Source organism: Melozone crissalis, unplaced genomic scaffold, assembly GCF_028551555.1.
Source record: "Melozone crissalis strain CALT ecotype California unplaced genomic scaffold, PUWL_Pcris_2 ptg000018l_1, whole genome shotgun sequence".
NCBI lineage: Eukaryota > Metazoa > Chordata > Aves > Passeriformes > Passerellidae > Melozone > Melozone crissalis.
Window position 1 is genome coordinate 19,367,866 of NW_026535796.1, and position 11,832 is coordinate 19,379,697.

The window sequence follows — 11,832 nt, forward strand, 5'->3', positions numbered from 1 at the left end:
TAAATATCTCAACAGATGCTCGGCTCGTTCGTAATCAGCTCGGCTCCTCGGCGGGCAGCGCGGCAGCAGCGGCGGCGGCGGCGGCGGCAGCAGGGTATTAATTCGGGATATGAGGGCTCTCCGCAACATTTGGTTCTTTTTTCCAGAAAGGAAAGATGGAAAAGGGGAGGGATCGCCCGTGAGTCTGACTGACAGTTTACATAATGAGCTTGTGAGGATGCGAGGCAACTATATAAACAGCTCGAAGCGAAGCAAGTTTTCCATTTACTGAGCGCTGTTAGCACCGGTTAAAGGAGGAGCGGTTCCACACTAAGCACTCCCCTCCGCGTCTCTCACCAAACCCACCCGGCTTTGGAGTTTATAAAGGCGACGACAGCGATCAGAGGTCGGCGGCTGGCTGCAGGATTAATTCCCTGAAGGGGACGGATCGACACCTGGATTTTACCTTCCGATTTCTGCTGCTGCTCGGGGAATATTTGGAAGAGCAGGTTGCTCCCGGAGAATCGCCGTGACGCCTCTCTTTTCTCCCTCGACTGAGAAGCGCTTGCTTGGTCCATTTGAGGAATACAGAAGGAAAACTAAACCCACTAAGAACTGGAAGCTCGAATAACACAAGGATGACAGCCTTGCGCATCTTTGGCTTGACGTTTCTGTTAACGATTTTGCAGCAGGTAATCGCACAGGCAGAAAAAAAAAAAAAGGGTTCGCGAAGTGTAAAGTGGGTGATGGAAGCAAGTTTGCATGGCAAAGCCGGGTAAGGTCTGATTTGGCTATTTTGTGTGTCTCCCCTTTGTGCAGAGGGTGTCCGGCTCCGGTGTCTTCCAGCTGGAGCTACACGAATTCGTGAATAGCCACGCGTCTCTGGCCAGCGGGGAGCCCTGCTCCCCCCACTGCAGGACCTTCTTTCGCGTTTGTTTGAAGCATTTTCAGGCAGTGGTTTCCCCGGGCTCCTGCACTTTCGGCAGCATCATCACCCCGGTTCTGGGAATAAACTCCTTCAGCATCAAGGATACTGAGAGATTTGACAGCCCCATTAAGCTGCCCTTTAACTTCACGTGGCCGGTGAGATTCTACTTTGAACCCGATTTTGATGGTGGGCAGGAGGGTGGCAAAAGCAGGCTAGCCGCGGCGGGCTGATTGCCTGTAATGGAAACAAACTACTTTTGCTTTTAGATTTATTTCCAGAACTTCCAAAAAAAAAAAAAAAGATAAATAAAAAAAGCTCATGCAAATCAGAAGCAAAGCACTTGGGATAACTAATGTTATTAAGAGAAATAAAGCAAGGGGCTGAGGGGCTTGAAGGTGGGGATGTGTATCCGTGGTCTGTGGGAGCGAGGGAAGGAGGGAAGTGTGTAGCCGCGGGGAAAGAGCGCAAATGCGGGGCAGGGCAGGCAGGGCAGGGCAGGGCCGGTGTGCCGTGGCTGGGCCGGGCTCGGTGCGCGGTGCGCGCTGGGTGCGGGGCTGACGCTGTGTCTCTCCCGCAGGGAACCTTCTCCATGATCATCGAGGCCTGGCACGCGCCCGACAACTACCTGCCGGAAGGTGAATACCGCGCGCGCCGCCGGTAGGGGGCGCCCGCGCGGCGGGAGCGCCCCGGGCCCGTCCCGAGCGGCCCCCCCGGGCCCAGCGGCCCCCCCGGCTCAGCTGTTTATGCCATAACTCCAGGGCCGGCTTTATCCCACCATCAGGAGCCGGTCCCCCAACGATATCCATCAGGGGCCGCTTTGATTCTGCCCCGGCCTAATCTCCAACACAATTGCGTTTCCTCCGGTTTATTTTTGGCGTGGGAAAGCGAGGCGGGCTGCGGTGAGAAAGCCGGGAGCCTGCCAGCAAGCCCCGTCCGCCTTTTCCTGTATTTTACACCTTGCTCGAATTCCGCCCTTTGGAAAGGAATAATGGCTTTGGGATGTTTTTCTGAGAGGAGAGGAAAAGGATATTTCACAGCAGCCCTCCTTTCACAGGCCCCTCGGCTGAGTCCCTTTGGCCCGGGTTCGCACAGCCTGGTGGCCTTTTTGTACCCTTGCATACATCAACCTCCAGACGCGTGCCTGCGTATATGCATGTATATGTATATGTGTGTATATATGTGCGTGTATATGTGTGTATGTACGTGTACATGTGTGCGAGCGGGGTACCCCGCTCCGCTGGCCCGGCGGGGAGGGACGCGGCGGGCCCAGAGCCGCTGACCCGCGCCCTTCTCCCGCAGGATCCCGGCCGCCCCCGCAGGAGTGGCTCATCAGCCAGATGTCGATCCAGCGGTCGCTGTCGGTGGGCGAGGACTGGTCGCAGGACGTGCATCAGGGCCCGCTGACCAAGCTGCGCTACTCCTACCGCGTGGTGTGCAGCGAGAACTACTACGGCGAGAGCTGCTCCCGCCTCTGCAAGCGCCGCGACGACCGCTTCGGGCACTACGTGTGCGCGGCGGACGGGAGCCTGGCCTGCCTGCCCGGCTGGGCCGGCGAGTACTGCACCGAGCGTGAGTGCCACGGGCGGCCGGGCGGGGGGAGCGCCGCGGGCCTCGGCCGCGCCTCTAAAGCTCACGGAGGCCTCCCGCGGCCCGGGCCGTGTTTTCGTGCCGACCTCTCCACTCCCTGTCAGAGTGAGAGAGGCAGAGGTGCGCGCTGAGGACTTTGGCCCCTTTGGCTGCAACCACCCAACGCTGTGCTGCACCTATGCGAGCCTTAGCAGCAAAGAGCGAGCTGGCAGGAAAGGGACCTTGGCTGATAGCCCTGAGTAGCAGTGGCTGTTGCAAGGTAAAAGGGTAGCAGCTTGTTCGCACAAAGTCTGCCACCAACCATTCCTGCAGCCAGAGGACATGAGATGGGTGTTGCAGTGTAGTCGTGGGAGCCTTTACTCTGAGCTCAGGGTATCATTGAGTTTTTTCAGCCTTTCATTAGCACAAGCCAAAGCCGCTTTCTCTTGCTGCTTTTCTAGCAAGAGTTGCAAGAGTTCATGTTTGTTGCATAAACAGAAAAACTAAAGGACAACTTGTCAAGTATTGGCTCTCCCTATTCACTTCCTCCTGTTCCAGAACTCCCCGTACCAAGAAGTTTTAAAACAAAGCTTTGAACGTGTAAAACTCTTTATAAAGTGTTTTTTTAAAGCTTTTTATCTGTTAAAAGTGTATTCTGTAGTGCCATGTGTTTTTACCTAAACATTTATGCTTTTTTATGTTCTCTTCACAGCCATCTGTCTGGCTGGATGTACTGAACAGAATGGATATTGCAACAAGCCTGGAGAGTGCATGTGAGTAGATGGCAAATGCAGTCTGAACATCAGTTAAAATGTCACCTTGTAATAGAAACTTAAACTCTTCTCCATGTCATTAATGTTTTAATTGGACTTTTCTTTTAGCTGCCGTCCTGGTTGGCAAGGCCGCTACTGTGATGAATGCATTCCCCATATAGGCTGCCGCCACGGGACTTGTAAAACACAATGGCAGTGCATATGTGATGAAGGATGGGGTGGCCTCTTCTGTGATCAAGGTTAGTTCTGAAGCTTGCACTTACAGCCCCTAGGTTGGGTACTCCTTTAGTACTACACTAAGGAATCTGACCCACTGGATCTGGAATTAAATTTCCCCAAGGTACATCTTCACAGGCATCAGATTGTAGCACTGCAGCCTTACATACCAGTTCTTGTAGTAATTTTGTTTGAAAACAAGGAAACTTTTTTGGTAGCTGCAGTTTTTCTCTTGCAAAAGAAGTTTCTCTTGGACAAAGACCTAACAATCTGGATGAGTGTTGAACAGACAAGTTTTCTGCCTGCTCAAGCTAAGTTTAACTTCTTCCTTGTACAAGTATAAGAGTTTACTAAATGGTTTCCAGCAGCAGTAAACACCATCATTTGGGCCTTCCTTATTTTGCATAGAAGGAAGTTAACTCATGTGATAAGTCTGGAGCATGAGAGAAAAATCATGTAAGCAAGAATGAAAAGTACAGGTTCCATTTTAAGGTACACCAGACCACTTCCACCTATTCAACCCACTGAATCACTGAACTGTAGCCAGCTGAGCAGTCATGTCCTCAAGGCCATATATGCACTGCTGGCACTGAGATCATTAAGTGCTCAAATCAGGCTAAGTGTTTCCAGGACAGTTGTAGGATTAAGATGGTGAAGGCTGAATTAAGCAGGAAAAGTAAAGTTGCAGATTTTTTTCTGCTTATAGTTATCTATTAACCAGTTGCATTCAAATTACTCTATAATATTTACACAGATAATAAAGCTTTTCTTACTTACGTCCTATGAACTTATGCTTAACCTCTGTCTCAAATTTAAAGGAAAAAAAAATAAAACCATCAAGCTTGGCAGGGCATTTGACAGTTTAATCTACTAACATCCATAACAAAAGAGCAAATAAACAATAAAAGATTTCTAGTGTTTGTTTAAATCTCAAAGCCAAAATATCTTTTATTTTTCCTCCTTGCCTTTCTAGAATGTGCCTAAGAGCACACCTTTTAGAGATGGGACTCACTCTTGTAGTGTGTAGCATGCTGTACATGAAGTGGCCATAGTGCTGTGGTGTGTGTTTTGGAGAACACACGCTTATGAAGTACATTTTCCAGTTTGGTACCTAAATCCAATTGCAACTAACAGTTTTATGTCCACAAAAAAGGGACAATATACCAAAACACTAAGAAAGTTATATTTTTGCCAGCTCCTTCAAAATTCAGGGCCCAAGTGATAGATTGGCAATCTGATCATGACTGATAATAACCCAGATAACAATCTCCAGTATTCCCATCGATACCAAAACAAAATGTTTTATTGGAAATTCTGTCTTTTTTCTTGACTACAGCCTTTTTGTATGCATATATTTTCCCACTTGTCAAAAGACCTGTTCTCCTAACTCCTGGTGTCTTTGCAGATCTGAACTACTGCACTCACCACAGGCCATGCAAAAATGGAGCAACTTGCATGAACACTGGCCAGGGCAGCTACACGTGCGCGTGCAAACCCGGCTTCACCGGCGTCGACTGCGAACACGAGATCAGCGAGTGCGACAGCAATCCCTGCAGGAACGGCGGCAGTTGCACGGTAGGGCCATTTTAAATGGAAAGCCTTTGTGTGCAGCAAGCCCTGGTGTACCTTTCCAGCAATGGCTTGGTAACAACAGAACGGGAATTCGATAGCACGCGGGTTCATTACTGACGCTCACAACTATCATACTGAACCCTTTCCGAGAGGTGTCGGGGGAGGAAGTCTGTCACAGGAGGAGATGTATCATCTAGATTAGAAATGGTCAACTGATCCTTGGGTTTCTGTGGCAGCCATTCTGAGAGCTTGGCAAGATCCAGGGTTGATGAGGGAGCAGATCTGTTAAAAATAATCTTCTCAAACCACCGTTCATATAGAAATGCACTAAGTCTGTATTTTAATAGTAAATTAAAGAAAATTTTGCTTTCTGCTATGAGAAGATAGTGTCAAACAATATGGGGGCAATCAGCTGAAACTTTCTGCAAAACAGAATTCCACACTTTTGGATTCTCGTAGTTTGGTGTTTCAGCCTGTTTTTGGATCCAGTTGACGATGGATTCTTACCAGTGATGGATTGGTAAAGGCTGATTGATTATAGATATCAAATGTAATCTGATGCATGTTTAAATTAAAGCCAATGCAATTTTTAGATTAAAGCACAAGACCCTACCTACCTTCTCCCAAGGCCTTGGACATATAGCCCCTGGAAAGAAGAAACAGTTTGTTATGATTTAAGTGGTGGGACTTAGGCAATCCAAAGCAACTTAAACCCTTATGAAATAAAAAAGGGCTCTCACACTGAGGATAAATGTTCTGATCACAGCTGTGAGGTCAACACATACCACCCTGCTCTGGGAAGACCTCTGGATGCCATCAGACAGTAGTGGTGTTAGCAATGCTTTTGTGTAGCTGCCTGTGTGCTCCCTACAACTGTATCTGCTCTGTGTGTATAGCTGCATGATTACTCCTGTACGCTGAGTACAGCTGAGCCACAACTCTGTCCCTCACAGTGCAACCTGCAGTTGTTCACTGTCCTGATGTCACTTTTGCCACATCAGGCTGTGGATGAGAGGAGACTGAACAGCGCTTGCTGCTGACCAGAACTAAGCATGCAGAGAGCTATCATTTCTTTCCATTAAATAACAGTGGCCTAATGTTGTGTTTTGCAGGATATGGAGAACGGTTATCACTGCCTGTGCCCCCCTGGCTACTATGGCACTCACTGTGAGCACAGCGCTCTGACATGTATAGATTCTCCATGCTTCAACGGTGGCTCGTGCTTGGAAAAGGATCAAGGGGCCAGCTACACTTGCGTTTGCCCTTTCGGCTTCACAGGGTCTAACTGTGAAAAAAAAGTAGACAGGTGCACAAGCAACCCCTGTGCAAATGGTGAGTCTTTTTATCAAAAAATCTCATGACCCTGACTCATTTGTGCTTTTCAGTGCAGAAGTGATAGAAATCCAATCTGACCTCTACTCTTCCTCCAGAACATTAGTCCCTCTCCCCTGCTGTATTCCACATCCACCCTAAATTTAGTCTCTTGCTGGGGCGGGACTTGCACTGGAATTTTCTATGTAACAAAACAATACATGAGGTTTATCATATGGTGGGGAAGATGGAAGTTAAATTAAATTAACTCTATTACATATTTAGACGGGGCATAATTTTAAGGCACGGTGATACAATTAGGTAAAGTAGAATGAACTTCTGGATGTGCGGCTGTTTTGTAAAATAACCTCTCTCTTCTTGAGGTAGTATAACATGCTGACCAGAGAAATGTTTAGATTTCTGCATGAAGTGCAGTGCAAACTAACTTTTATTTAATTTTTTTTTCCCCTCAGATGGTAGTTGCTTTTACCTTGGGCAGATTCGTGTGTGCCGCTGTCGGGCTGGTTTCTCTGGTCAGAAATGTGAGATAAACATCAATGATTGTGCCAGAAACCCATGTTCCAATGGGGGAACTTGTCATGATCTAATCAACGATTACACCTGCACATGCATGCCAGGCTACAGTGGCAGGAACTGTGACATCAAAACCAGAGATGAATGTGCTTCTGGGCCATGTGAGAATGGAGGCACATGCTACAGTGGACTTTATAGTGCCAACTTTGTTTGCTACTGTCCTTCTGGCTTCATGGGCAACCGCTGTGAATTGCCAGTTTATTCAGTGCCCGTTACACTTCCTCCTAAACCAGTCCCCTGGATTGCTATATCCATGGGGGTGGGGCTGGTGGCTTTGCTCATACTGTTCTGCATGATAGCAATGGTCATCAGGCAGATGAGGATGCACCCAGAGCAGGAGTTGGAGACAATGAACAACCTGTCTGACTTCCAGAAGGACAATCTCATTCCAGCTTCCCAGCTGAAAAACACCAATAAAAATAAAGACCTTGAAGTGGACTGTGGGCTGGAGAAATCAAACTACAAACCCAAGAACCATAAACTGGACTACAATCTGGTAAAAGACCTGACAAGTAGAGGGACACCAGAAGATAAATATTACAAAAGTGAAAAGTGTTTAGGAGAGAAGTCTCCCCTCCGACTACACAGGTGAGAATGTAGTTTCCATTATAGCCTTTCTTAAAGCCACTCATCTTCATATCAGTCTAGAAGCAGGCGAGCATATGAGAGAAAAAGAAACCTCAAGCAGATAATATACAAAACAAACCAGATCAAAGCCAGGAATCTTCATACTGGAGTATGTGTGTCACAACCAAGTGCTATCCTTAGCTAGGTCAATTAATTTGAGTGTTTGTGCAGGGTGCTGCTGGTATGGATACTGTGAAGGAACCCAGAGTGGCTAGGCCAGTGGTGAAAGTAAGAAGTATCTTTACTTCTTCAGTAGATCTTGGAGGAACAACAGTATAGGCATACAGTGATTAAAAATAAGTATTTCACTTTGTGAGAAGGCAAGATGGACTGCTTACTGAGAAGAATGATAGTGTGAAAACAACTACTCTTTTTCAAAAGGAGAAAAGGGCGGGTGTTCAGTGGCTTATCAGTCTTCTGATTCATGTGCTGAAGGTCTTGACTGGGATCTGCATGTGGTTGTTAGACCAAGGGCTCTGAGGAACCTACTGTTAGGTTGGACATGGCAGGAGCATAGGAAGACTCTCGCTGTTCCTTATTTCCACTTCTCTAGCATAATATCCCGACAGACATAGAACGTGTGAAACTTGATCCCATGCACTTCCCTTCCACACCTTCATGGCTATCTCATTCCACCATTCCATATTCATGGTAGATTTTGAGAGTCGGGCCTGTCAGTAATCAGCTAATGTTCTTTTTTTCTCTGCCCTGCCTTAGTGAAAAGCCAGAATGCAGAATATCAGCGATATGCTCTCCGAGGGATTCAATGTACCAGTCTGTCTTTGTGATAACAGAAGAACGGAATGAGTGCATCATAGCCACAGAGGTAAGTAAGTACAGAGGTGGACAGGCATAAATTCACAAGGTAAAAGGGTAAATTATCCTTTAGTATTGTATCTGAGAAGGTTCCTTTATTTCCAGGGATCATGATGTTTCCAGCATTTTCCTCTCCTCTTCTGTGGCCCACACAGAATATGCAGTGGGGAAAATAAAAAAAATAAGCTGCTCTGGCTTTATTAAACCAGAGGTTTTGGGCATAAATAAGTCAGTGGTAGATGAAAACATAGAACATCAGCCCATAAAAATTCAGCACATTGTAGGATTATTTCCTCTTAAATAAGTGGTCAGGAAAAAATGGCAAAAAATCATTCTTAGGCCCATTGATGTAAAGCCATGTTTTTTCCTGTGACTACAATGGATAATCTTTGTTCTGTGGAAACAGGCAAAGCTATAGATTTCTAGCTGAAGATGGAAGGTAGCAGGATGTGTTAGTGGATAGGCATAACAGCCATTTAGGAAGTCTGTTATAAGGTAATTTCAACCTCTTAGCATGTAAGCTCCAGCTCAATACCCTGTAGCAGAAGTTATTGCTGTTACTGATAAAAAATTTCAATTTTTATGTTATATTGAAAAGTTGGATACACAAAAAAAGGAAAGGCCTAACACTGAACTTTAAAGACTTAGAAAAGCAGATATTGAGGAACCAAATGGTTCCTGAAGAACTACCAGCCTTTTGGAAAAAGTCTCAGTGGAATTTAAAGGCAATTTAACTTCCAATTCCTGCCTTCTTCGGTGTAGTCATCTTTAGGACTAATTGCAGCCTGTATGAAAGAGAAGCTGCTGTGCCATACAGCAGTGATCTGTGAAGTCAGATCTGCAGGATTCAGTCTCCCTTTCCAAGGTGGATATCAGATTTCCCCTTGAAAGCAAGCTGGAACACAAGTCAACCAACAATATTAAAAGTTTAAGACTAAGTGAAAGGATTCAGAGATACAAATGACAGCTAGACGCTTCATTCCCGTTTAGTGACCTAAATACTGTATCTTCAAAGATCTTGCTGAGCGAAGCTAGGCTCCCAAATTTACATCAGGCATCTCCAGAAATTATTCTGTTTTCAGAATGACAACCCCTAGAATCTCTCTGCACACCATTCAGGCTTAATGCTTCTAAACACAAGCTATTTAACTATACCGTGTACTTTTTTTGCAGATCCCTAATGTTAAGCACCCAGGTTTGTAAGCATTCTGCCCCTGAGGCCAGGTAGAGAGGCCACAGATGACTATTTTATTTTTGCTGGTGATTCTTTGCCTCTGGACCCAACTGAAAACATTAAACACTGAGAGTTAAACTGCAGTAATGTTTGGCTTAAATTGCTTTGGTTTGACATAGCTGAATTACAGTTTGTTAATTCTGCGCTACTCTGTATGCTGTGATTCCTTCTCATTCCTGGTGTTGTTTTATATCCTGACAGGTATAAGACTGAAGATCAGACCATTTGCACCTCAGATTTGATGATGCCAGTAGATGGACGTTCCTGCTGCATTGTTTACAATTCAGAACTGGATTGGACTGTTTTTAATTACATGCAACTTGCTGCTCTCAGGCGGAGGATGGAACTGAGTGAACTGGACAGACTGTGAATTTACTGAAAGATGCAATACACCTTTTTGTTCTTACTGCCCTTGTTTGAAGTTTGATACCAGAAATCTCATTTGCTATTGAAAAGGGGAGGCAGAGGGAAGAGAGAGGTTAAAAATGTTGGTGTTTTAAAAGATGCTGAGGCCAGTTCCTCATGGACAGACCCCTGGCTTTCCAGAACTCTGGTTATGGGAGGTGCTGGTAGATAAGGAGGCACATAACTGTCACAGATGTTGCCATGGAAGGTGCGAAGCAAGACACGTTGCTATGCAGATAATGGATACAGTATAAATGAGGTCTCAATTTTTTCTGGGTTTAAAAGTGCCTATAATGTGTCAAGAGAATCTAACAAGCCCAAACAGAAACTTGACTGCTGTTTTTGCAGTTACCTGAACAGTACTGGGCAGAGGTGGTTGATACTTCCTGCTAAACATCCATTTGCATCTCCTCTCTCCTGCTGCATGTACTGGAGACTGTGTAAGGGGTGAGAGGAGGAGGAAAGAAGAAAACCGAATTTACATGTCAACTCATTTGGTGATGCTTTGGAGAACTGATTGACTCAAGCCACGGTGTGGAACGTGATTTTTGGGGAAGTTGTGATAAGGAATGTGTACTGCCTCGTCCCCATTGGTAGGGAGGAGGTGATCCCAGCTCTGTATAAGGCCTTACAAATGCGTTTAAAATCAATCAGCTCCTAGAACATTTATGTGCTGAGCTGTCTCAGCTGTTTTCATGCCCTTTGCACTACCAGTGATTGTGAATAGACATTACTTCTTTTCTTCTCCTTCCTCATTCTCTTCCCCCTGCCTTATTTTGACACAAATTCAGGGGTTTATGTAGTGTTTCTGAATTAGGTGCCACCTTTTACTGCAAATAGTCTCAAAATTGCAGCTGTTACTTTCTGAAGAAGCAGCAGCAGTGTGACACAACCCACCTTCTCCCCCCACCATTTCTCCATCTGGTTGCAAAACTCCAACTCCTGTTCTTCATCCTGGTTCCTAATGCCCAGTAGTGAAGCACTCGCTGAGATGCCCTCTGCCAAGACAGGTGGAGATTGAAGTTAGAAGGTTTTAGGCTCATCCTGTTTCTTTCATACCCACCCAGTGCTACATGGAAAATGTGCTGTGTCTGTCCCTGGCAGCCAGAGGCAGGCAGAAGCTCCTTTCTTCTATACATATTTACGGCAATAATACCGGACACCCCAGTGGAAAGTGCCGTGACACTCATGAATGAGACCAGGGCACGGGGCAGAATGAGGAGGGAGAAACAAGATCTCTTGGAGGAAACACAGACTGTGCTATCTCTCTGACAGTGATATTCCTGCCCTTGTAAAGCCTGTTGGACTAGCCCATCTACTCCCTTGAACTGTGCAGACAAGACCCCTTCATATTGTCCACTACTGACCTTCTGCTCTGACCACGTAGGACCATTTTGAAGATGACCTTCAGAAATCAATAATATGGGTTTTAGTTTGTCTGTTTGTAGTTTATTTTGAAGACTAGTATTTCAGTAATTTAAAAAAAATCAGAAGCACTGAACTTTCTACGTTTTATAACATTATTTTGTATATAATGTATATTTATAATCAAAACAGAAGTGTAAATATGTTTATTACTTCTCATGTAATGTTTTTAATGTGATGACAAAGTTTGAATTTTATTTTTTTTTCGAGCAATGAAAATACTTTCCTGCTACTACAAAGTTTGTTGTGGTTTGTCCTTTTACACACGTTATTCTGTGACAGCCAAAGTTAGTGAAGCCCCCCAGAAGTAACCTCACCTGCCTGGTCCCTGCATTTTCATTGTGCACACCAAATGATGTCAGCTGCTTTTTATAAAAAACAGTTAT

At 45.5% G+C, this 11,832-nt stretch overlaps 1 protein-coding gene across 1 annotated transcript; it reads left to right on the forward strand.

The window, feature by feature from the left end:
* Window positions 1-317: 317 nt before the first annotated feature.
* DLL4 (delta like canonical Notch ligand 4) lies at window positions 318-11,502 on the forward strand. Its single transcript, XM_054275696.1, has 11 exons — window positions 318-671; window positions 799-1,062; window positions 1,485-1,542; window positions 2,207-2,476; window positions 3,186-3,246; window positions 3,355-3,485; window positions 4,868-5,037; window positions 6,147-6,366; window positions 6,819-7,527; window positions 8,284-8,392; window positions 9,818-11,502. Exons 1-11 carry the CDS (start codon window positions 618-620, stop codon window positions 9,821-9,823), a joined length of 2,052 nt encoding a protein of 683 aa, XP_054131671.1. The 5' UTR covers window positions 318-617; the 3' UTR covers window positions 9,824-11,502.
* Window positions 11,503-11,832: the final 330 nt, after the last annotated feature.

Coding starts and splice junctions, on each gene's coding strand:
- DLL4 (XM_054275696.1), top strand. CDS start 618: ATGACAGCCTTGCGCATCTTTGGCTTGACGTTTCTGTTAACGATTTTG. Junction 672..798: donor TGTTAACGATTTTGCAGCAG/GTAATCGCACAG, acceptor CCCTTTGTGCAG/AGGGTGTCCGGCTCCGGTGT. Junction 1,063..1,484: donor CCTTTAACTTCACGTGGCCG/GTGAGATTCTAC, acceptor TCTCTCCCGCAG/GGAACCTTCTCCATGATCAT.